General features: G+C 36.2%; 2 protein-coding genes across 2 annotated transcripts in view; one reads left to right on the top strand and one right to left on the bottom strand.

The window, feature by feature from the left end:
- Smp_141570 (twik family of potassium channels-related) overlaps positions 1 to 8,516 on the top strand; it is a gene marked incomplete at both ends in the record, with an annotated part of 19,392 nt that extends 10,876 nt beyond the window's left edge. The window contains 2 exons of the mRNA XM_018796460.1: positions 5,736 to 5,984; positions 8,112 to 8,516. Of these exons, the coding sequence (XP_018651600.1) occupies positions 5,736 to 5,984; positions 8,112 to 8,516 (654 nt within the window). The remainder of the gene's footprint in view (positions 1 to 5,735; positions 5,985 to 8,111) is intronic.
- Positions 8,517 to 12,830: 4,314 nt separating this feature from the next.
- On the bottom strand, positions 12,831 to 26,167 carry Smp_093450 (putative hepatocellular carcinoma-associated antigen; the record flags this gene model as incomplete). The annotated part of the gene is made up of 9 exons (XM_018796459.1): positions 12,831 to 13,019; positions 16,204 to 16,630; positions 17,495 to 17,546; positions 19,181 to 19,359; positions 20,632 to 20,963; positions 21,348 to 21,681; positions 21,719 to 21,790; positions 21,824 to 21,950; positions 26,076 to 26,167. The coding sequence occupies 9 exons, from the start codon at positions 26,165 to 26,167 to the stop codon at positions 12,877 to 12,879; spliced, it is 1,758 nt and encodes a 585-aa protein (XP_018651599.1). The 3' UTR covers positions 12,831 to 12,876.
- Between the last annotated feature and the right edge of the window lie 922 nt (positions 26,168 to 27,089).

Raw genomic sequence — 27,089 nt, 5'->3', positions numbered from 1 at the left:
GAGTTTCAACCGACGTTTTGTTTGAACGACGAATAATATTATGTTAAGGTTGTAAGCAACTGGTAAGAAAACCGCGAAATATGATGAATTCATAACATTCTGTGGGTCGGTTGAAGTTCGATATTAACACCGTTGGATGCCGGCCGGCTCAGTGGTCTAGTGGTTAAGCGCTCGCGCGCGAGACTGATAGGTTCTGCGTTGGAATCTCGCGAGTTGTGATTGTGGATGCGCATTGCTGAGGAGTCCCACAATAGGATGAAACGGCCGTCCAGTGCTTCCAGGTTTTCGATGGTGGTCTAGCTTCAATTGACTCACGATTTCAACTACATATAAAAATTACTAAAAATCTCCACAGAAAACCCCCGTATTCTTACTTTAGTCAATAAAGTATATAATTGGTTATATAATATTGAAATAACACGTACATGTGAAGTATGTAGTGTGAATAAACTGTCAAAATATTATGGACTACAATACATTGAATTACATTTTAATATTCTACTTTTTTTGTCAATTGGATGTAATTGAATATAGATTTATTTAGATTGCCATATAGTCTGTTTGTTGTCTATGCAAAATACTTCGGATCCGTTAACCAGACACTATCAGCAACAACCTATTGTGGGAGAGAACTAACCAGATTCCATCCAGCGGAGGAAGAAATCAGGAAAAAGCGCTGCAAATGGACAGGACATACATTGAGTTAATCACCTAACTGAGTCACAAGTCAAGCCTTTTTGCTTATAATGCTTGTGAATTAAGGCAATATCGAGGCAATACGCACAATATGCACATATACCAATTAAAGACTGACCAGTTGCAGTCCTAAAAACATCAATGAGAAGATCCAAACAAACAATACTTAATAAGTCTATATGGAATATATTTTAATTATTATTTAATTCTGATCATAGTTAAGTATAAATATTGAAAGGTCATAATAAACAATAATTCATGATCTTGGATCTATTGTTCATTAATAAAAAGGTTTTGACTTTATTCCATCAGTTTACTATCATCTCGAAAAAAAAGAAAGGATGCTAAATTAACCAATCGGATTGAACATTTGTAGGTTATTGTCCACTCTCTCTCTCTCTCTTATCCGTGCGTACCTGTATTAGTGCACTAGTAAGTAACATTTTTAAACAAAAACCTATTGATGGTTCCATTATTCTATCAGTTATTGTATTAGTAAAACAGAAGAAGAAAAATAACTAAACTTGATTGTTTAAATGTATAGAAACATTGAAACAACCATTATTTTTTCTTTTTCTTAACAATATATTTTCTATAAGAATATGATTAAAATAACGCAAAGTGAGTTCATGTTACTATGACAACCATAATAACTGAAACAATTTAATATGAATGAATGAACATCAGAAAATGAAAAAATAACCAGTTAGCTTATTAAAAGTCAATTTGTGCATGGTGTTTGAAAATTATTTCTTTTGTTTATTAGAGTTTTTTCACATGAACACCGTTGGATGCCGGCCGGCTCAGTGGTCTATCGGTTAAGTGTTCTGGCGGGAGACTGTTAGGTCCTGGATTCGAATCTCGCTCTCGAGGCGGGATCGTGGATGCGCACTGCTGAGGAGTCCAATAATAGGACGAAACGGTCTTCCAGTGCTTCCAAGTTTTCCATGGTGGTCTAGCTTCAATTGACTCATGATTTCAACTATGAAAATTATCAAAGTTTGTTGTTGTTGTTTTCTTAATTCTTCATGTGTTATATTAAATGTTACAATTTTCCTTTAAGATTTTATTTGTTTTATACCAAAAGAAAGTCTTATTATCTGGATGTTATGGAAGTGAATTGTTGACCATTTTAAAATATTTCATTTAGTTCTTAAATACAATTACTTTTCCTAAAGGAGACACTAGATAGTTTTATTAGAAATCTCTTTTCATTTGAACATTTATCAGTGAAGCAGGCGTAAATTATCGTTCAATATGAAAAAGAGATAGAGAATTAAATGAAAGTTGATGTTCACTCTGGGACTCGAACCCAGTAACTTTCGCTTCAAACTCCTTCGCGTTATCCACTCGGCCACTGAGTCCTGATAGCCACTAAACTACAATTTGATGGGGTGCAAAAAGTTTTAAATTATGGATGCGTCATGAGGCTCACAAGTGAAAGATCACTAGTCTCCATTTTACATATTTGGCCTAAGCATATTTTCAGTTACTTACCGATAGGACCAGATGATTTTCACACTGATAATTCTGGAAATATGGACTATTGGATACTAACTTGCAAGTCTAGATTTGATGCATAAGCCATGGGACCTATATGTCCCGGGTTCAATACCTGTGAGAGTCGTAGCTGTGCATTACTCAAAGTCACATACTAGGACAAAACATTTGTCCACCAATTCCAAATTTTCAGTGGTTCCCTTACTGATGTCATTCTGCGACGTAAGCCAACCTTGATTTTTTAATAGAAACGTTTTCTAACTGACAGTTTATTTAGGTAGTATATTTTACGAAGTATAAAGATAGTTTTTTAATCATGATTATTTCAGACTATAGCTGTGATGTTTGCTAGAGCTATTCGACTTTCGGAAATTAGGTCACAGGTTCGAAACCTTGTATATTTCTTAAACTACACAAGTAGTTTGCATCGTCAACGACTCTCAGAACCTACAAACGATTCAAAGTCAGTGAAAGGATATATTACTTGTTACTGTTTCGATATAGTTGCCAATGTTGATTTCACGAACCAAATGGAATTAAACCGATTCACAATCGCTGACTAACCAATAATTGTCATTTGGGTCTTCTTTAACCAGAAATATAGAAATTATCTATAAACCAATACTTTTACTTCACTAAAAATCATTACTGGATTTCGATATATTCAACATTTATCTAATGGAACTAGTAGGATAATACTTTCAACCTATGGAAAAATATTATTAAGGTTTTTAAATACAATTGTTTATCCTCTCGCACAAATTCGAATCAAGTAATATTAACGCAGAAAAATAGTAATGATATTGATAAATGGGAAGTAATAGTGTGGTGTGTGCTACTGATGTCCACAGATATAAGTAGTATGTGTCACGTATTGAAAGTGAAATGTCTGGTTGCCGAAAGTTATGGAGATCGAACAGAAGAGCACGAAAATAGAGAGTGGTCGGTATGGAAACTAAGAAATAATCAAGTGTGAGACAATCGATTGACATTTTGCAAATAAAATATTTACTGTATGGTTCCCTTATCTTACTAATAGATTCGGTAACCGTGTGTTCTGAATCATTTAGCTGTCCTCACCGGTAGTTTCGCTCACTGCAGTAGTGGTAGTAGTAGCAGTATTGATTTTTAATTATTCTTACTGCCTATATTAATCCACATAATTCTGGAACATTGTGATTGTCCTTTCTTTGGTTTATTAAAGGTCTTTTAGTTCTTTTTTCCTCTGGTTTTTATGTTTGCAGTTGTGCCTTTTCAATGAATTGTTAATTTCTCTTATCTTTTAGGTGAACGAATGAAATAAAAAGTTTAAAATAATTCATCTCATATATTTCCATAGTTGAAAGCGTGAGTCAATTGAAGCTAGACCACCGTGGAAAACTTGGAAGCACTGGACGGCCGTTTCCTCCTATTGTGGGACTCCCCAGCAGTGCGCATCCATGATCCCGCACTCGCGAGATTCGAACCCAGGACCTACCAGTCTCGAGCCAGAGCTCTTAACAGACAGACCACTTAGCCGGTCGGCATCCAACGGTGTTAATGTCTAACTTCAACTGATCCACGAAGTTTGAGCAACCGTTCACCAATTGTCTTCAGTGAGTTGATATCTCACAACAGACGTGGTTTGAACTCCACTGGTCACTGCTTCTCACTAGAAATCCTGGATGTACTCCTCGAAGTCAGTCACTAGTGAGCATATGATTATATCAATTATCAGAAGGGGTTTTGTGGAGATTTAGTATTTTCATAGTTGAAAGCGTGAGTTAATTAAAGCTAAACCACCAGGGAAAACCTGGAAGCACTGGACGGCCGTTCCGTCCTCATACTTTCAGCTATGAAAATACTAAATCTCCACAAAACCCCTTCATCTCATATATACTAATGACTGATGAAAAGTTTATTTCTCTTGAGATTTTTATCAAACAATAATTCCAGAAATGTTTGTCCAAAGCACTAGGAAGTCATCAATGAAAGTAAGAAAATTTTAGAATAAATAAAAGTTGTGACACACACAAATAAATGAAGAGTTTTTAAAAAAATAATCATAATAATTGAGAACGAAGTTTTAATCTTGAATTATATATGAGGATATTAAGTGATTGTAGACATTATTGTTGGCAGATCTGAAATACTGGAGGAAATGGTATTTTCTTTGATATTTGGACGTAAATCACCCAGTATCACAGTCAGAGATGTCACTATTGAGTTATTTTTGCGAGAACCAGTCCCCTATACGATCAAGTCATTGGTACACATAATGACCACTTAGTGGTGAAAAAAAGTCGGGTTTTACTGAAATTGGATTGTAGCTAAAAGAGGTATTCAGGATATACGTTAGATATTTTCTCATTTCCTGTATTGATGATCATACAGTAGTACTCAAACTCAGAATGTATCACTACAAATGTTAACTATGCTACTGAGTTCAGATAGCCACTAATTTGCACAATACAAAGGCAATACGATCAGAATGCACATAGCAATAACGGGAAGTATAATTTCTGGTAAATTTCATGTTGTCTGGTCCTTAAATTGATTGAATTCTATTGCTCAATGCCCTATTCATATAATGAATGGATCCATTTAAGACTGAATCAGTTATGTTGATCTACTACTGAAGAACAATCAAAGTCTTGATAGGAAGTTTCTAAAATACTAAACAATAAATAAAGTACACCTGTATGACATAAAGTGACTAAGCTTGGTCAATGAACTACATACTTGATCAGTAGAATCCAGACAGCTTGGAAATAAAACATCTTAACATTACTTTCTGAGGAAAGACTTCTTGATCTGGAGGATCCGAAAGACATTGTCTTAATTTGGGCTGTTCAACATGTTACCAAATCCATTTCCAATCTATTGACGATCGCCATTCACAAGTATAGTATGTATTCTGCATTATCAAGATGTTCACCACTTCCATAAGATTAACAGTAACCTACATCTGCATCAACCTTTAATATTGACTATTAGCATATGATTAGAAGTTTTACTTATCTCGATAGTTATATGATTTTTTTGTGTCCGAAATGAAGCCAATTTATGTATAGTGAAGGCCAGCATCTCTCAAACTAAGCTTTGACAGTTTTTAAACCATCACAACATCATTTAGTATGTAAAATTATCTAGTGTACATCATAGTGAGGATGGTCCTGTCCTGACGTTTCCTATCTTATTATTTTTAGTGATTTTAGTGTTTGCTCAACGATGGTTCTGTTCTCATTCTGTCAAAAAAGTAGGCTTAGATCTAATGACGTGAGAATTCCTGTGAACGTATATGCTTCATGTTTATTGTTTGAAGAAATCGTCTAGAAAAATATACTTTTCACTACTTATTAACAAGTTTTGTTGAATTTCGGAAAAAAACATAAGATGGTTAGCGAGAAGTAATGACATGAAATTGATGACTGGTTTCAAACATCCAACACTACATAACTGACATTTTACAAATGATTTACACCAGTTAACAATTTGTCATTAGTACATAGCACTAATTGATATATTGTGTTATTCTCTTATATAAAACTAAGATTCAGTCGAATAGCCAAGACGATTATGATGACGATTATGAAAGCGACGATGAAGATGAGAACGCTGAAGAGGCAAAACTACATGTTCCATTGACAGTCAGTGTTATTGTCCTAGCCATATATACATTAATCGGTTCTGTGATATTTCCAACATGGGAAGATTGGTCAACAGCTAATGCTGCTTACTTCTCATTTATTACAATATCAACAATTGGATTTGGCGATTTAGTTCCAGGGAATGGAAGATTTACTGAGGTAAATTCATGTATATATCTTAACATTTTTGTTGAAAAAAAAAGAAAGAAACGAACCACAGTCGTATAACCTGTGTTGCATTTTAATGTTAATCCATGGCTAAATCATTATATAAAGAAACTGTGAATATTTTTACGTTGTAAAATATTCTTTTAGTCATATTGATGACAACCTCATTTTTTTTTAAAAGGCGCCGTGTCTGATATGTATTCAGAAGATTATCAAGAAAGCAACTAGCGATAAAGGTCGATTGACTACTGTGGATAACTTATTGAGACCTTGACGTTGATTGTATTATTTGCTGAAATCTTGATATATTCGTACCAGATAAAGTTAGTACAACAACTATCATGGTTTCTCTATTCGGTTCCATGTAGTTTTGTAGGTGTTTGCAGATAGAATGAAACAGCTGTCCACTGCTATTTCCCTATCTTTAATAGTTTCCCAAATGAAACCAGTTTGTAATCAAAGCTGTCCTCAAATTTAAAAAATCTTGGCAAAACTAACTTGATAAACATGATTTTTAAGAAATAGCAAATGTACATAAATCTTTATACTAATGAATAAAATAGGATAATGAATATATCAGCAGACTAACAATTATTGGATGTGTATATGGTTACAGTCAATAACAGGTTACAGAACAAGCAATTTTATAATTCTGTAATGTCCTTGATTGAACGATGTTGAGAGGTGCTTTCCTAAGCATCGAGGAACACTTCTTAAGAACACCCCATGTATCAATCTCCCCAAAACCAAATGAACAAATATATATTCACATGGACTTGGTCAGTCGCGATAACTCGTCTTTGTTTGCCAGTGACTTGGTAGCTTAGGTTAATTGTATTGAGGCTACATAAAATGTATTTGTTTTGAAGTCGCCTGGTGAAACAATTTGTGAAAATTCCATCCAACCTATAAAATCGGTCAATTTATATGCTTCGCTAAATGTGTGTTAGCCCAACAATTTTGTCATGTATACTAGAGTCAAGATCAACTAGGGCACAATACCTGTCTAATCTCACTAGATTTTTAATGATACCCCTTCCACAGTTTTATTTATTTTGTTTTATTTATACACATAAATATTGGTACAAAGGGGCACCGAATACATATGCGCCTCACAAATCTCATTTGATTTGTGTGAGGGCTGTGATACTGCCCAGGTGCCCAAACTGAAGCAGGTGCTTTTCTTAAGGGACCACACCCGGAGCCTTTGACCCAAAGGTCTAACCCACAAGTCAGTAGAGCATCGTGAGGAGATGCAGTCCCATGGTAGCCGGTGACCAACAACAGGTTCATACGCCATTTGTTCCTTCAGGATACTGGAGCCAGCCCATGTGCACCATTGGTTTGGAATCATGGTTTTCCAACTCCCCTAGGTGAATCCTCCACATCCACCAACCCTGTCAAAGCGCCGGATATTCGCTTTTCGTCCTCTCAATTTGATAAACAACACCCGTGGTGCGAGAAGGCAGTGAGTAGGACTTCTCTGACAGAGGTTATATACACGTGGTCATGTGAGAGCATTTGGAGAGGAAGAGCGGACTCTCCCCACTCTCGTCTGTACCAGGACATTTTGGGGGCCCTTCCACAGTTAGAGTCAATCATTGACATAAATCAACATAATACTCCATATCAAATCATATTGTCTAGTTTATTCGAAAACAAACTATTATTTATGGTAAGCAAAGATTGATAGTGGCTAGCAGTGGAATCCAGTTTGACGCGCGTTTCGTCGTATTTGGGACTCATCAGCTGGATGTACCTGCATCTCAGAGTTGATGTTCACTCTGGCACTCGAACCCAATACCTTTCGCTTTATTCACTCAGCTACTATCCATCTCTGTTTACCATGCTTGTGAATGAAGGCTATATCGAGGCAATACGCACAGTATGCACATATGCCAATGAGAGATTGACCAGTTGCAGTTCTAACACATCGATGGGAGATTCAAACAAACAATACTAAATGAATTTAAACTATTATTTATTTTTGTGGAGTTTCATATATACATACATAAAGATTGACTATTACCACATTGTTATTAATAAATTCCCATTTATTTATTTGAAAAACAAACAAACGAACAAACGACATAATAACAATTCAACATTTCATTTTAGCCTAAAACTGCTACTGAACTTCTTGTTGGTGGTTTATATTTACTATTTGGATTAGCTTTATTATCAATGTGTTTAAATTTAATGAAAGATGAAATTATTGCCAAAGTACATTATATTTGTAATTGTATTGGTTTAAAAAATAAAAATACCCACAATGATGATGATGATGATGATGAGGAGGAGGAGGAAGAGGTAAATAATATAAATCAACAATTAGTTAACCAATTTACTAAACCAAAAGAATCATCTACAATCATAACACAGAATAATGGTAATGAACAATTGAACAATGAACAGCTGAATAAAGAAACAACACAATTAATGATTAAAACAAAAAAGATTGGACAATCTGAAACTAATCAAACAAAAGAATATGATAATGAAGCATTTCAGAAAGACAGATAAACCAACTTTCTATATAAAAGAGAAAAGGAAATTAAATGACCGGGTACAGAAGTTGATTTAGTGATTTCTTCATTTTTATCATGTAAAATTTACTATATATACTATTTGATAAATAAACTCTATCGACTGATACATATTTAAACAAAATATATACATGACAACAAGTTCTCTTTATCAATGGATGATTGCTAATTGTTCTGTTTGGTTTTATCCATATTCGAAAAAGAAAAAAGGAACAGATTGCATGAAAATACTACTTACTACTACTTATTTTTATTCCATATTTTTAAAGATGAATCATGAAAGTGTTGTCGTTATTATCGTCTAAAGTTATTTTGTTGCATGCATCAATTTTGTGTTTGTTTTTATAAAATATGCATATACCATTATTGGCTTTCTTTTTCACACTACTAAATCAATTTAAGTAGTGAGATGTGATACTAAAAGGGCACTAGCGTGATAGGAACTGAGCAAATGTAACAAGTATCGTGATTATAAACAAGTAACTGATAAATCCAAGATAAAATAAAATACGTTTGTATTTTAATGTTTATCGTTGCCAATATGAAGTTCAATGTATTCAATAGGTTCTTAAGTCGATTTTCACAGTTGGAGGAAAGTTGAAGCTTAAAGTTCCCTGTTTCTTATTAATGTAATTTTTTTTTATAGTTAAGATCATGAATCAATTGAAGCTAGACCCCCATGGAAAAACTGGACGGCCGGTTCGTCCTATTGTAGGACTCCTCAGCAGTGCCAATCCACTATCCCACCTTGCGGGATTCAAACCCAGGACCTATCAGTTTCGCACGCGAGAGCTTAACCTCTAGACTATTGAGCCGGCATCGAACGGTGTTAATGTCTAACTTCAACCCATCCAAGAAATTGAGCGGCTCAATGGTCTAGAGGTTGAGCTCTCGTGCGCAAAACTGATAGGTCCTGTGTTCGAACCTCTCGAGGCGGGATCGTAGATGCGCACTGATGAGGAGTCCTACAACAGGACGAAACGGCCGTCCAGTGCTTCCAGGTTTTCCACGGTGGTCTAGCTTCAATTGATTCATGATCTCAACTATTAAAAAAATTACTATGATATCCACAAAATCCCTTCTGATCTTATTAATGTTCTATATTTTTGTCACAATAGAAGTACGGATCTTCTAATTTCTCCTTAAATCATGCCAAACTATAAATTTTTATCTAGTTCCCACTTTCTGCACAATGATTTGAAAAATGTAGTTCTAAATCCACCTAGTTTACTGTTTTAAAAATTACTTAGTTTTTAATATGGTAAATATAAAGGCAAATTACGCAATAAAGCAGTTTGTAGTGACTGATACAAGGTGGAGGAACATTGGAAATTTTATATTGTCACTACAATTGTCATTTTAAGTTATTTAAATCGATCGATATTGACGTTACTGGTGACCATTCATCCGTTCACCTTGTTATTAAGTAAATAATTGCTTTCTTCCTCTTCTAAACTGTTTAGTTGATTTTATTAGTACACTTTATCATACAGATTTCGTACTCTGTCTCCTAATTTTACAGTCTAACAAGATGGATCATCAATGTTGTGATCAATATAAACTTTGAGCTATTCAAAGTCATTTACTATTTAGAATTCTTCAATAGCTGAATTTACCAAACCGCTGAGTAACCGTTCGTTGTTTTAGATTGGAATGAAATTACCCAAATCGCATGGTCAAATATGGGTCAATTAAAATTACGTTATATCCTGATAGACTTTTCACTATGTCACAATTGTCTGAGTTCCATTATTTGGAAAAAATGAATCGTTTTATTGAATAATAAGACATTCCATTTCTAGTGAAGACTAGATTTAAACTAGTCCGACTACTCACGAATAATACTTTTAATAATCAGGAAACATTCGTTAAATCTGATTTCATTGACGATCAATAAAGTCTACCATAGAAAAACTTAATTGTCAACGACCGAATAAGCCATCTTTGAACAGAATAACAACTCTATCAAATAGGCTAGGCTTGTTAAGTAATAGCGGAAGTTAGTTCAATTTATTGACTTTCATTACAAACTGGTATCAGCTGAAAGACAAGTCTCTATAAGCAACCTAAGTAAACAATAATCATATGCTAGTTAATGATTACCATACAAATAGGTTTCCCAAAGTTCTGGTAAAACATTGTAACTCATATAGTCATTCGATTCCAAAAATAAAACAGTTACTCATCAACATTGATGGATAATATTCCTGTTACATTGAGAATTGACTGAAGTTCTGTTATATATCTCAACACTCCGTTTTCCCCAATTCAATCTCATGTAGTCGTGAGTTTGCACTATTAGAGGGTGCCGAAATGAGTTAAAATAGCTGTTCAGTACTCTTTATTTCCCCAAATTATATTAGTATATGACGAAAATTATCAAACACAGTTTGCAAGAATGGTTTTGTAAGTCTACAAATTCCAAAGTCTCGTCTTCATTTCTTCGTGATCTGTGCATCATTTTATTTATTACATCAGTTAATCTTCATTACTGATTAGACATCATCAACTAGTTTGACTGATCGTAAAGTTGTGATATATTATGATGTGTAGATATTATACAGATCGATTTTTTGAATTTTAAAAATGATTAGGATGAAGCAGTATGAATGATACCCAGTTTATCAGTTTCATTGTCATAGATTGTTATATCTTGTGGCCGAGTGGATACCTGGTTGATGTATGACTTGATAAGACCGCCAGTCAGAGAGCAGCAAATTATCGATCGGAACAGTGACACACGAAACCGTACGAGCAATCTTGAGTACTACTTGGTCCTGCTATCTGCCTAGCCCAGCCAGTTAAGTCCAGAACACCAATAACAGCCTCTGCAATATGAATCATTATTCACAAACATACTGGGTTTATATACCAATCAAACAAACCACATCGTACCATAAAATAGAAAATAACATTTGTACAATAATTGACCAAATGTGGCTGTGGATAGGGGGAAAGTAATCAATAGACTGATGATAACTCAAGAATCGTATAATAATAGTTCAAAGGTCAAAATAAAGCTAATGATAAGAGGAACACGAATACGATTAGGTTAGTTACTTAACAATTATACAATAGGAAATATACATATTACATTGGTCCACAAATAGTCCTCAGAAGTTACCATTCACAATTCTCTTCGGGATACAACATAGATTTTTAAAAAACCCAACTTTGTATATCATCTATTCGTAAACACGTAAATATCTTCGAAATTCGCAATCGTAATTACTTATTACTGCATAATTTGATATTAACAGGGAATTTTCCATCTACAAAACATTATTTCAACAGTTTAATAATCCCCATAGAATATTTAAGGGAACAATTATTTTCAATAACTTCATCATCAGGCGATGTTCATTCATTACACCTGTTACTCCCAATAGAGCATAGGCCGCCGACCAGCTTCCTCAAACCCACTCTGTCCTGGGCCTTCTTTTCTAGTTTTATCCATTTTTTGTTCATTCTTCTCATGTGCAGTGATGAGTTCATAATTATTATGGTATTTTATACTATTTATGTCGTAACAGATGCAAAAGTTCACCATTTTTAACATATAACATTGTCAAATTCATATTAATGCATACCTTATTATGGTTTTATTAAAATATCACAATAATTATAAACATATAACTATAGATGGATAGTGGCTGGTAGTGGAATCCAGGACTCGAGTCCCAGAGTGAACATCAATTCTGACATGCAGGTACATTCAGTTGACCAGTCCCAAATACGATGAAACGTGCGTCAAACTGGATTCTGCTGCTAGTCACTATCCATCTCTGCTTACCATGCTTGTGAATTAAGGCAATATCGAGGCAATACGCACAGTATACACATATGCCAATTAGAGACTGACTAGTTGCAGTCCTAAAACATCAATGGGAAGATTCAAACAAACAATACTAAATGAAAATATAACTACAGAGTTTGATGGAGAAGTTATTGAAAAGAATTGTTTACTCAAATATTTTTTTCTGCTTTTTAAGACATTATTTACACTATTACAACAAATATCTTCAAGAATGTGTACGCTCGATCGTAATAGTTGAAAGCCAAGTGATTCAATCATTTAACCATCAGTCCCATAATAAACCAAACGTTTCTATATAACTAAATAACTGTAAAAGTATTCATGCCATCTTCTCATTCAAGACAATTTCTAGTGTCAATACTTACATATTCATGAACTAATCACTTATCGAAAGATACAAAAAACACTTTTGAAAGGAATAATATAGGCAAAGTTAAACAAACCAATTTATAATTGAACAAAATTAGAATATTTTAATTATTAAACAAAATTTATATGGTACATTTCATGTCAGCATTGTTTATTCTTGTTCTTTATTTAACATTAATATAAATTTATCAAAGTGTTCCGTCAATAGAGTCTTTTGAGCTCTCCATTGGACAGCTGGCATTTGTGTAATATCACCAATTGTCTTTTCAAAGCGTAAATACAATAACCAGAATTCTGTGAATTTTAAGAATAAAAGACGATAATAGAGATTTAAAGTAAGTATATAGTGTTGTCTATAATTGAAGCAATTTCTAGAAATTGTTTGAATTAGATAAATCAAGCTAAGTGGACTGGTTTTGAATTAGATGACAATAAATTAACCTGTTTGCCTGTACAGTAACAATAGAACAGAGAAAAAGATTTTTATATTTTTATTAGCATTTTGATGTCAGATGTTTGAAGGCAGTCACCATGAAACCATAGACATAGATTTCATCTTTGTTGGCATCCATGCCAACTAGGCATGTTTGCAATCTTGAGAGAGATGATGTCCCTTTCTAGAACTCAAAGTCACAGTTAGAAATGTTGCCACTGAGCTATTTAGACAGAGAATAACCATTTGTAGGACTGACATGTGCACATCGCAGTACACCACTTTATTTATAATTAACACCATTGTGTTTAATCCTAAAAGCTGACAAAATTTTGTCATTCAGATTGACGTGCGAACCTCTTATTAAGATTATTCAACATGCAGTTTATCATATTTGCATGTTAGATGACTCAATGCAATCCATAGAAAGCATTTTCTCAGTTGAATTAAAACGTTCACTTAAGAAAAATAAAGCAAATATGTGAACCTTTTCTAATCAGAAAGTAAACAGTAAATTTTTATCGTCATCTTCATTTCCAACGTTAAAAGTTCTCGTATATAATATACCAACTGCATACTTTTGTACTTCACTAGTAAGTTTTTGATTCAACTAGATAAACAGCAAAAAACCTGGATTGTGGATAACTTCGTCGAATATTTATCGTGTTGGTTATAGAAGTTAGAATTTTGCTTGTTATTGATATTCAAAACTGAGATAAAAAATGCTTCGTCAGTCGTACACATCGTAGAAACTCATACATATAAAAATATCGGTTCAAACAACACAGTAAAATGAAAGTTCTAGGCCAAATCCCGGTGTAGTAAAAACAGCAACAGGATTAATAGTAATAGAGAAGATAGGACATCGAAGGTACAACAAGAAAGAAAAACACAAATCACTGAAACAAAAAGCTATTAGGGATTTAGAAACTCAGGATCTAAGGGAAGATAAAGAATGAATGCACCTGTTCTATTGCAAACGATTTCAAGATATATTATATAAAATCTCTAACCACGAGTTACGATAATCACGTAGACCCCAATCAGGTCGTTTGCACCTATTTATATAGTTCAATCAAATGGTCGATATCTTCATGGACCGATGCCGTATATTTGTTTTGTCACTCCTAGCTTCCTCCCAACCTACTCCTACATCAGCAAGAATCACGTGTCGAGGTAGTCAGTGGGTGGACATACGTAATACATGTTCCAACAATCTCAGCCGAAAACGTTTCACTACTTCGTCAGTTGACTTACCATACCCATCTAGTACTCTGTGTCTAAACTCAGAATTGTTAACTCGGTTGTCCCAAAGTATACGAGCAGTCGTTCAAAGACACCTTTGATAGAATACTAAAAACCTACTAACAGTCTACATTCTTAAAGGTCATTTTTCAAACCTGCAAAGTAGAACAGAACAAGTTTCTGTGCAGTATACTCGTCCTTCAGTCGACAAACGGATATCTCATGTACACCACAAGTGACGTGAAATGGCAAAAACCAACTGGCCTTTCTGAATTCATACCCAGATTTCGTCTGACACCAATCTACCAGAGCTTAAGAGACTACCGAAATAAGTGAAGTGGTCAACACACTCAACGATTTCATAGTTGGTTAACCGCTCTTCTAATTGTTCCTAAAACATATTCTTGACTTTTCCCTACTTAATTTGAACTCTAAAGGGTCCTTTTCTGAATCCGACAGGAAGAAAACAAACACGTGTTCGTACTAAGCATGATCAGAGTCAAGAAATGTGCTCCACAGTGGGCGGTAGTCTTTTGTCGACCTCTCTAACGATGGACAATTACGATGTATTCTGTTTGAGCCCATTTTTAGGTCAATTCTGCGCATCACCATGTTATACGATGTCTTTTCTTACGCTTGCAGTTGGTGATTCTTAAGAATAAACGGTTGTCTGAACACAGTTCCATTAGCCGGTTGCCATTATCTGTTAACCGAGTTGCGACACTGTAAGAACCGCCAAAATGTCTTTCACTTTGGTTAAGCTAACTACTTAGGCACTTAAATCACCTGCTATTGTTGCTGCGTCTGAGAGTTAGGATTTTTGAAAGAACTTGGAGTACTTTCTATAACATTCGTCTTCCAGTCAGTGGGAGCGCAGGCAGAGATAAGTAAGAGGAAACAGAGTATTCATCCATCTTTCAGTGTTCTTACGTCTCCATTCAGTTGGACAGCGCACAAGCAACTAACTATTGCAATACAATCTCAGAGGATCCGATCTGCTGTTGAATTAATGCAATACCCACACCATCAAGGCCTCAAGAGTTGGCAGTCACGTCCCAGATACATGGAGGGTAAATCATCCTGGGTCTCTGTATAGACCAGGTAACGTCAAGTCAACGGACCACAATTGAATTCTGTATCTATGTTTCGGAGAAACAACGTACATCAGTAGTAAAGATTCTACAGTCCTAGTTACAGAAGCCTGTTGGCCTACTTGGCACAAGGTCCGAACATTGCAAGCCCCAATATGTAGTTTAGAGCGCGTTTTTAAGAGATCAGGGATAACATATCGTGGACTTGAATAACTAGCATTAGTGGTCCATGGGGATCAAGTCATAGGAGGAGGGTTAGTGGTGGGGATAGATGGAATATTAGGAAGTGATGAAGGAATTTAACAAGAGTATCTCGGGTGCCATTAAAGGTATGACAGAGGCTGTCGCTCCTCGATCGCTCACACCGTGGAAGACCTAAAAAGGAAACTGAGTTAGTAGTCGTCGTGGAGACTTGTGAGCATCACCACAAAGCCCAAGAGACAACTGCTTGAGAAGAATATTTGTTTCAGACAATATAGCTCGATCGGATCACCACATGAGACAAATCCGATCTCCACGTCAAGGTAGCAGCTAAGATCGGGATATAGGTGCTTCCAGATGATGATTTATAAATAGAATGAAAATGGCGTTATGGATGCTACTACTAGTCTGCATTTCACGCAAAACAAATGAACACCGCTTGCATATACGTCATTTATAAAAATACATCTAACTGGGAAATAAAAGACAGAAAATGTGGTGGATTCACCTGGACAATGACTACCCCATTGTGAAGTACTCAGTGAATCAAACAAGCTTCGAGTTTTACTAACTTCGGAGGACAAAAATTGACGTTTCTGATGATAAGCATTGTGTAATTTAGTTTCCTGCTCATTTGTGACCATTTCATTTGATGTTACGGTTGAATTTTGCAATGATTGATCGTTTAATTCATACACAGAATAAAGAGAAAGAGCGGTTAAACGAGATTGTAGTAAACCAACAGCTTCAGGAATTGACGGATTGATTAATCGGAAAGGCGAGGTTTGTAAAGAATGACCCATTGAAGGCAAATACCAAGAATTCCATAAGTGTATAACAGCTTCAACACCTTTATCCATCATGGTTTGGTGAATTTTGACCAACTGATCAGAAAGTTTTGATCGAATTTCATGAGTTTTACATTCTAATGGGGGCTGGAATAAAATTGAACAATATTTGTTATTATTTTATGATATATAACTTTGACAATGAAAGGATAAATATTATATTTGGCAAGACATATTTAATGCTTAAATTCTCAATTTATAGTAATATATGTATTATTATGGGCTGAAACCTAGCTTCATTCATCCACACTTGAGGGAAAATATTGTAGTACCACTAGTCTTAACATAGCATGCGTAATTTAAACATCAATCGACATGGAAATTTTATTGTTTCTTCCAAATAGTACACCCCGTAGTAACAGACATAGACTTGTAGATGAAAAGATAGGTTTTGTTATTACTTATATCAGTCTGCATAAACAACTACGGATATGAATTTGAATTAGAAAATATCACAATTTCGGGATATAATAAAAAATATATTTATTGTTAAAACCTGAGAAGACGACCGGCTACAAACAAGGTCAACAAAACAAACTGATCTAGTACTTGTCGAATAATTTTTTTAAAAGCTCACTTCTACTGACGACTAAGTTTAAAACAGCAGCGAAAGTTCTACAACTCAACCATACAGCTTAAAGAACGTAGCACCGTCAAAAAACATTCATCCAAGCTACATATCTCTATCACATTCAACTACGTTAACAAACTGTAGCTGACCTCTCTGAAAATTAATTTCCCGAAAACTATATAACATTGTCAACCCACACAAAACAAGTTTGGTTTAAAGTCGAGTGTATAATTATGCGATTGGCTATATTTATGTCTCACCCTAAGTTGATCAGCATTTAACACACACACACGCAGACCAAGATGCCACGTTAATAAAACAAGCCAATTAAAGCAATAAGTGACAATAATAATAAAAGATAGGATAAACTGGTTTATTACCTTAATTTTTTCCAAGGACTCAGAAGTATCCACCTCTTTGGCATTGTTTACACTGGGAATTAGAAAAAAACAACAGAAAGAAACCTTTATTAGTATTAAAATGAACTTTTGTAATAATCAGAACGAAAGTGGTAGAAGAGGAAATTATGACTACTGGAGTCAATGATGATTATCATAAAAACTTAAATGATTTTCAATATACATCTACAACAACAAAACACAATGTTGTTTTAAGTAATTTTCTATTATCAAAAGTTTTAAATAAAGTGAGAATAACAAGTTTTGCAGAATACAATGAATTCAATAAGTAATTTAATATCATCTTCATATAGCTCCTTATAGGCTAATCAGTTCATTAAACTTGGAATTTTAATGAACATCAACATTTTAATGAACACCCGGAGGTGGCAGCCCCCAAATGCCCTGGTACGGCCGAGAGTGGGGAGAGTCCGCTCTCCCTCTCCAAATGCTCTCACATCGCCACGCGTATATAGCCCCTGCCACGGAAGTCCTACTCACTGCCTTCTCGCACCACGCGTGTTGTTTACCAAATTGAGAGGACGAAAAGCGAATGTCCGGCACTTTAACCGGGTTGGTGGACACGGAAAGTTCACCTAGGGGAGTTGGAAAACCATGATTCCAAACCAATGGTGCACATGGGCTGGCTCCAGTATCCTGGGGGAACAAATGGCGTACGAATCAATCATTGATCACCGGCTACCATGGGACTGCGTCTCCTCACGATGTTCCACTGCCTTGTGGGTTAGACCTCTAGGTCAACCCCTAAGAAAACCACCTGCTTCGGTTTGGGCTGCTTCGGTTTGGGCACCCGGGCAGTATCACAGCCCTCACACAAATCGAATGAGATTTGTGCGGCGCATATGTATTCGGTGCCCCTTTGTACCAATATTCAAATAAATAAATAAATAAATAAATAAAAATAAGTAAGCTTTCAATGGAGGTTTACATTTGTAATTGGAATGATAGTTTTATGAGTTTTTCAAACCATAACTTTATGGAGTAATATCATCAGGGAAAATTCTAAGGATATGTGACTATAAAAATGCTCTTAGTTCAATTAACTGATAATTATAATTAAAAGGAGGAACAAAGTTGTTTATATTGTTCAGTTCTGTCACTAAAACACGTAAAAGTCAACTAATGATTCCATTTTAAGTAAGAAGGTCGATGTTCAACATTTTAGCTGCTTTGGCCTTTGTAAATCATAGTAAGGCAAAGTAAGTACCGTTCGTTTGTTGTTTTTTTACTTTGAATGCACTTACTTGCCCACATCATGTCCCTCGTTCAACATGTGAAGCTCACAATGAAATTGATATTATTCTGGCCCATAAAACGTATGCTCTTCGGTACATATTCAGAAGACAATAAGAATACTTGTACTTAATTTCTAAACGTTGGAAACAAAATCTGACACGCAATTATCTACCACTGCTGGCATTATTGAACATTAGATAGTATAGAACAATGCTAGTCTCATTGTACGAAGTTTATTCCTGAGTGTTATTTTCAGAAAACGTGGTAATTCAATCACAATTGTAGTGATCATATAATTAATCTATAATGGACTTTTTGTAGGGACGAAAAGTCCCTTTTTTGGATAAAACTGTCTTATCATACATTTTGAATATAAATCAAACGGGGAAAACCAACTTCTAAAGAACTTACAGGTTGGCCACTTTCTCAATTAAATGTGCGTCGATTATTTGTGGAACGGTCAACAAGGTTTGATGAAGTAGTCCAAGCATTTTACTATTATTAACCCAACGAGATAGTAGTGATTCTATCACTAAATTGACAGCTCCTCCGTTAACAATAAATTCTGTATTTTCAGTAACTAAACTCATCTACAAATTCAGGGAGAAAAAGCCAACAAAGTAGTAACAAAATACTCATTTATTTAACAATTTTGATCGATGAAGACTCACTACCTCACCAACCTGCTTCGGCCTGGGCACCATGGCAGTATCATAGCCCTCACACAATTAAATGAAATTACATTTTCTTATGTGGCCCATGTATATCTGGTGCCCCCTTGTACCAATATTTATGTGTTCAAATAATAATAAATAACAATACCTCACCAACCGATTCGCCACCTTTATCTGACAACCTGAGTCTAACCTCAGCATTGTTCACTCAATAAATAATCATATGAATTGTCCCAACACACTTGATTAATACTTCGAAACGATCAAAATATGACCAATATATGAAATATTTTAGATACGTTAACAGAAAATCTACCAGTTAATGTAACAATATATTAACATTTTGGTTAGGAATAACCTAATTATGTTTACATGAACTCTTCTAATACGTAAACGTCCAGTCGAAGTTAGCCTTAATGACATACTAACATTAATTGGGGAATTATAACCAAGGAGAAACTGGACAGCTGATTTAATCTAAGAGATTACATCTGTAACTTTAGTCAGTATGAGATAGTCTTCTATTACAGAAGTCTAAAGATATGTTTGCACGCCAGATTTAATAATCATCGGTAGACGTTGATGAGAATCTTAAAACCACAGCAAAATATCCGTCCACAGCACACTCGTTTTCAATAATTTTCTAGGTGATGTCAGAAAGTGATGGACAATAAATGTGAACAGCGATATTTCCATAAGCTTCCTACTTAAAGAGTGATATCATTTAGGGCCACTAACTAATATCACATGACAAAACCACCGATCAGAATACCGATTTCCATTACTGTCCCAGAGACAACTAATGACAGTTCAATTAGCAAGAGTAGCCTTGAATCACTGTTAAGTCCTTATTGGTTCCCGACACAACAGATTCTCTCCCTGAGCTCCCCGTTGAATCCAGAACACAATAATCAGCCTCCACTATAGGAATATTATATCGCAAACATACCTAGTTTATATTCAGACATACCCTACCAAACCACACCATAAAACGAAAACTAACAATTATACATGATCAAGCCAATAAGTGGTTGGGCAGGAGATACTGAGAATGATAAGCTGGCAACAACATAAGAACAGTAAATCCTACAGCAGTACTTAGTTCATCGGAAATCATTTGTACATATTATCAATTGTGGTTGTTACGTGAAGTTTCTAAATTACGACTTTGCAAAAAATACAGCTTACGAATTTTTTGTTTTCCACTGCCTCTCTTTCTAATGTTTTTAGTTTCTTCTTTTTATTACATCCATTCAGGCTGATATCTGCAGATGTATTGGCTGAATCAACATCACAGTTTTTATATCGTGGAAGGACACGAGTGCGAAAAAAATCCAAAGCATTGATTTCTAACTTGGCTAATTCCAAATGTAATAGATCACACTCAGGATTCAAAGAGATTCCTTCAGTTATCAAATGACGAGCTTCCCGGATGGCATTCAAATGGGCTCTGTCCCAAGTAAGACGACGTTCTCTGACCATCTCTTTAGCTGCTTTATCTAAGGAAGTTTGATTTTCCTCTAAAAATTTGTGTTGAAAAAATGAATACTAAAGCATTTAAAAATTAAGGTATCAAAGGTAAAAGGTAACTGGAAGAAAATTGGTGAATGACACCAAGTCGACGACATTAAAAGGTTTAGGTTAGAGTCAATAGGGAACGTAATCAAGCGAACAGATTTGCTGGCCCCATAATATATGCTTTAGTAGTGATAATATACTAAGAACGTTTGTTATGTGCATAGAAACGCCCAACCAACTGAAATTCCCAAACTAAATAATTTGACGTTACAGGAATCTACTGCTTCAAGCTTAAGTTTATCTGTTAACCAAAATCTGGTTAAAACGTCATTCAGCATAGAACGCAGATACATAAAAATAAGGTGCTATTTTATTTGGAGACTTACTCAACTCTTCCATAAGCTCATTTATTTCTTGCTTTTCTGCCTTTGATGCGTGACGATCCAATATCATATATTCACTTAGTAATCTTTTCCGCGTCTTCAACAAATCACTTTTTTGTTTGTCGAAATGTCGTAGATTTTCACGGGCTTTCGATCTGACACCATGATGTAAATGATATGCAGCTGCAGCAATCCAAAGCCTTGGTTCTGTGCGACCATGTATCTGAAGTACATTATTCCATATACGTACAACAGATAAATGCCGGTTAATAATTTTACAAAAATGAATAAATCTCATCCAAAGGTCAAGATGAGACTGGAATCTATAACACAATTGCTATAGAGCACATCACGTCATAGAAAAAACAAATTACCCGATGCAAGCGTACTAGACGACTAATAATTGACTTCTCAATCTTGTCAAGATATCTGCTATCATTTGTAATCTAGAACATAAATTTTACGAAAATGAATTCAACCTGGCGACGACAGCGTAACAATTTAATTATCGTTATTTCAGTGCTAATGTAGGCATCATAGTCTAAAATCCGTTTGTTACGCTTTTGAAGACTGTATTCATGGTGTCTTCGTTTACGAACTATTTCACTATGGAAACGAGAAGAGGGATACGTTATTTGGGCAGTGAAAGAAAAGAAGGTAACATCGTAAAATCTCACAGATAATTTGAAGAATCACATTTAATTATTAATTAGTTACAAGTACTAAGTGTAAAATAAGCACAATTATGCGCTCAGAAATAAGTGAGTAGATATGTTGCATGAGGCGATTTTATGAGTGTTTAATATTTCCAAATCCGTTCAGTGGAACTGTTATAAAGTTACTAACTTACTTACGCCTGTTACAATGGAGCATAGGCCGCCGACCAGCATTCTCCAACCCACTCTGTCCTGGGCCTTCCTTTCTAGTTCTATCCATTTGTTGTTCATTCTTCTCATGTCTGTCTCCATTTCTCGGCATAATGTGTTCTTTGGTCATGAGGATTATAAGTGAGGGCTTGTCTTGTGACTCAGTTGGGTGCTTGCCTCAATGTGTGTCCTATCCACTTCCAGCGTTTCTTCCTGATTTCTTCCTCCGCTAACATCTGATTTGTTCTCTCTCACAGTTAAATGTTGCTGATAGTGTCTTGCCAATGGATACGAAGTATCTTGCGTAGACAACTGTCAATAAACATCTGTATCTTTTGGATGATGGCTCTTGTAGTTCTCCAAGTTTCCACACCATACAGTGGGACTGTCTTGACATTTGTATTGAAAATTTTGATCTTGGTGTTGGTTGACAGATAGTTGTTTTGAATTCCAGATGTTCTTCAGTTATAAATATGCTGCTCTTGCTTTGTTGATCCGTGCCTTCAGATCTGCATCAGACCCACCGTGTTCATCAATGATGCCGCCTACATAAATGTTAAGGTTTTTACATTCTCCAAAGTTTCTCCATCAAGTGTAGTTTGATTGGTGCATGCTGTGTTGTATCGGAGAATCTTGCTTTTCCCCTTGTTTATATTGAGACCTACTTCTGCCGAGGCTACTGCTACACTGGTCGTCTCCTCTTGCATTTGTTGTTGCGTGTTTGATAGAAGAGCCAGATCATCTGCGAAGTCTAAATCGTCCAGCTGCATCCTAGCTGTCAACTGTATTCTGTGCTTCCCTCCAAATGTTGACGTTTTCATGACCCAGTCGATCACCAGGAGAAAGAGTGAGAGTAAGCAACCTTGCCTAACACCGGCCTTTACCTCGAATGAGTCGATGAGTTGTCCTCCATGAACGATGTGGCAGTTTAATCCATCATAGAACTTCAGTATGATATTGTCAGGTGTCCTTTTTTCCAGTCTCTTGATACTTGTTCTTCATCCCAAATCTTACTGAAGGGAATGTGGATTATCTTTGCAGTTACTGCTACATCTGCTTTCAGTGCCTCTGCTGGAATGTTGTCTGGTCCCTCTGCATTGCCGCTCTTGATTTGTCTGATGACCATGCTGATCTCTTCAATTGTTGGTGGGCCAACATAGATTGGGAGGTCCGTGAGTGCTGCTTCGATGTTGGGTGGCTTCAAGGGAGCTGGTCGATTCAAGAGTTCTTTGAAGTGTTCTACTCACTTGTTCCGTTGTTCTTCAATGTTGGTGATTACCTTGCCTTCCTCGCTTTTCACTGGTCGTTCTGGTTTACGGTACTTTCTAGCGAGTTTCTTTATTGTATCATACAATTGTCTTATGTTCCCTTCTCTTGCAGCCTTTTCCGCTGTCATTGCTAGATCTTCCACATATTAACGTTTGTCTATTCTGATGCTCCTCGTCACTTGCTGGTTTACTTTTGTATATTCAGCTTGTGCCTTGGCTTTTTCTACTTTTGTTCGACTGGTATTGATTGCTGCCTTCTTGTCCCTCCTTTCTTGAGTCTTATCCAGTGTACCAACAGTGATCTATTACTTGTGGTGGTGCTTCTTTTGGCCCAGAACCTCCTGACATGTTGAAACGATTGCCTTCTTGATACCTTTCCAGTTGCTTTTTATAGTAGTTCAATCTCCATTGAGTAGATTGTGAAAGGCCTGGAACCTATTGCTGTTTATTTATTTATTTAAACACATAAATATTGGTACAAAGGGGCACCGAATACATATGCGCCGCACAAATCTCATTCGATTTGTGTGAGGGCTGTGATACTGCCCAGGTGCCCAGACTGAAACAGGTGGTTTTCTTAGGGGGCCACACCCCGAGCCTTTGACCTAGAGGTCTAACCCACAAGGCAGTGGAACATCGTGAGGAGACGCAGTCCCATGGTAGCCGGTGATCAATGATTGATTCGTACGCCATTTGTTCCCCCAGGATACTGGAGCCAGCCCATGTGCACCATTGGTTTGGAATCATGGTTTTCCAACTCCCCTAGGTGAACTTTCCGTGTCCACCAACCCGGTTAAAGTGCCGGACATTCGCTTTTCGTCCTCTCAATTTGGTAAACAACACGCGTGGTGCGAGAAGGCAGTGAGTAGGACTTCCGTGGCAGGGGCTATATACGCGTGGCGATGTGAGAGCATTTGGAGAGGGAGAGCGGACTCTCCCCACTCTCGGCCGTACCAGGGCATTTGCGGATAAATCTTTCGCCTTTTACCTATTGCTGTAGGCTATCTTGAATTCGTTGTCTGTCAGTATCCCGAAGAAAGGCCGTATTAAAACTTTTTGATATTGTCCGCCCCGTTGTCCAGTGCTTTTCAAGTTTCAATTTCATCTTGGCGAACAGCAAATGATGATTTGAAGCTACATCAGCTCCTCTACTGGTTCTCACATCCCCCATCGTCCTCCTGAACTGTTTGTTGGTGCAGATATGGTCGATTTTGTTCTACGTGGTGTGGTCCGGTGAAGTCCATGTAGCTTTGTGTATGTTTTTGTCTGAGAATATGGTGCCGCCTATGACCAGCTTATTGAAGGCATATAGGTTTGCAAATCTCTCACCATTTTCATTCCTTTCTCCTAGTCTATGTCGTCCCATAATGTTTTCGTATCCAGTGTTGTCCATTTTTAACCTTGACATTTGAATCTCCCATCAGAATGGTCAGGTCCCTTGTTGGGCACTTCTTAACAATCGACTGAAGCCTACCATAGAATTGGTCTTTAACGTCTTCATCGTAGTCGTTGGTAGGCGCATAGCATTTGATGACGTTCATTGTAATGCCCCCTTTACTGTTATAAAGTATAATAATGATAAAATGAAGTATTCTTGACATACTATAAAAGTTGGTAAAGACCTGACCGGAGCTGGTCATTATTTTCACTTGCTCTCTAGTAACCAGAGGTGAGTGTTACCGACTGAAAACCCCAGAAAGCACTTCAGCATATAACGGGATTATCTAACGTAGTATTTCTACATGTTGTTACGTCAAAAATGAGGGGTGAGACAATGCACACTAATTTAGAATCTATAAATTCGGGACGAATTGTCTTCACGCAACAGCCTAAGATAACTTGGATGTTACTTAATCGCCCTAAAACAATTTCTTCTTTTGATAAACTAGTTCCTGATTTTCACCATAGAAAGTGACTCGATAATTAAATTAAACATGATCTATGCTGCGTCAGAAAAAGAAACATTTTAATTCAGTGTAACCATCCTCAGATTGATGGTCCAATATAAACCATTTTCTGCTAGTCAGTATTAAACATTAAAGCGATATACGTTGGACATCGGTCAACTGGCGTAGATGTGTAAGATTACTCGTGTCGAGATAACTGCCTTAGGTAAGCTCAGAAACGCCATCCCCAAACGTTACAATGCTCAAGCATTGTAAACATATCCCGCAGCCAAGCTAACCACAATTATAAAGATATTCTCATACATTAGTTTTGACATATGCTGAACATTAGCAAATGACATCGAGAACCATATGACCTGAGAAGCGATCGCTGTATCTTGAGGACCTTACGAAATCACTTAGAATCTGGAGAGCTAATATTCCACACAATACAGAAACAAAACAATATAAAGTGGATCTCAGCACATGCCACTGTTCATGCTCTTTCAGGGTACCTTTAAGATACGCATAATCCTATTAGCGGATTATCTTTATACATACCTAACATGATGACCCAAATATACTCCGTTAATTTTACGTCTGAAACATAGAAATAACATGTAATATTAATATCATGACATGTAATATTGCATGTGGGCTGTACATTGGTAAATAATACTTGCGTAATGACTGAGACATACACAAACTTACTTAATCTCCAATCTGTTGAATAGTTTCGCCTTTCGGATATGCAGAATCTCGCCGACGGAATCTTCCAAATTGCGTTCTACAACCTCTGCCATCGCCTTTCACTCTGGGTTGTAGATTGGCGATGGGGAGACTATTTCTGATAATCTTATACAACAGTGACGCGAAACTGCCACTTGAGTGGACAGAAAATACAATCCCAATAGTGGTTATGAAGAACTACAACGCATAACATGCTTTCGCCAGACGACCTTCATGACAAATCTCCGCTGCCCAATGTCCAATTCTTTGCTATGAGCCTGTTGAAAAAGATTGGTTTATTTATCGTCTTTTCTTTGCGTCGAAATGTAGCTCCTGTTTTTCGGTTTCATTTTAATGTATGCAATCTTCCCAGTCGATCACAATTATCCTGATGAATTTGCAACTTGTTTGAAGGTGTAGTTACAAAATAAAAAGTCCGTTGAAGGCAAAACTAGTCATAATCTAATAAAGTAAGTACTTGAAATTGGTATCTTCAAGCGCAAAACTACCATCGAGAATGGTGTAAAGTGTACTCTTGCTCAACTTTCATGTGAAACAAATTTCACGCTTTCAGGTAAATCGATAATCTTTAGACGCACACATTAACCCTACGTCCTACTCAGAATGGCTATCAAAGCACTTCTAATCCTGTTACTATTCATTAAACACACCAATGGTTTTCAAGTGTAAATCTGGCGGGATCATAAGTCACATTGTTTCCTCAAAATGTATGCTGTGTGGCCAAGAAATAAATTTTGCAATATGTTGTTGGGGATTCGCTGTTATAACTTTGGAATAACCAGTGAGAACCTAGTATGTCTTGCACTTGCGAGGCCCATTTCAAAGTGTTGGCATATCATAATTATTACAGATGGCCAATCCTAAGACCTCAACCATTTTAAACAGTTCAGTCTACCTTCGGATCACTAACGACTTACATTACATTTGTCAATCCATATTGGGTTTCAATATTATCATACAACTTTTTGCGACTCA

The sequence above is a fragment of the Schistosoma mansoni genome, chromosome 4, assembly GCF_000237925.1.
Source record: "Schistosoma mansoni strain Puerto Rico chromosome 4, complete genome".
Classification (NCBI taxonomy): Eukaryota; Metazoa; Platyhelminthes; class Trematoda; order Strigeidida; family Schistosomatidae; genus Schistosoma; species Schistosoma mansoni.
Note: the sequence above shows the minus strand (reverse complement) of the source record. Positions and strands in the feature narration are given on the sequence as shown.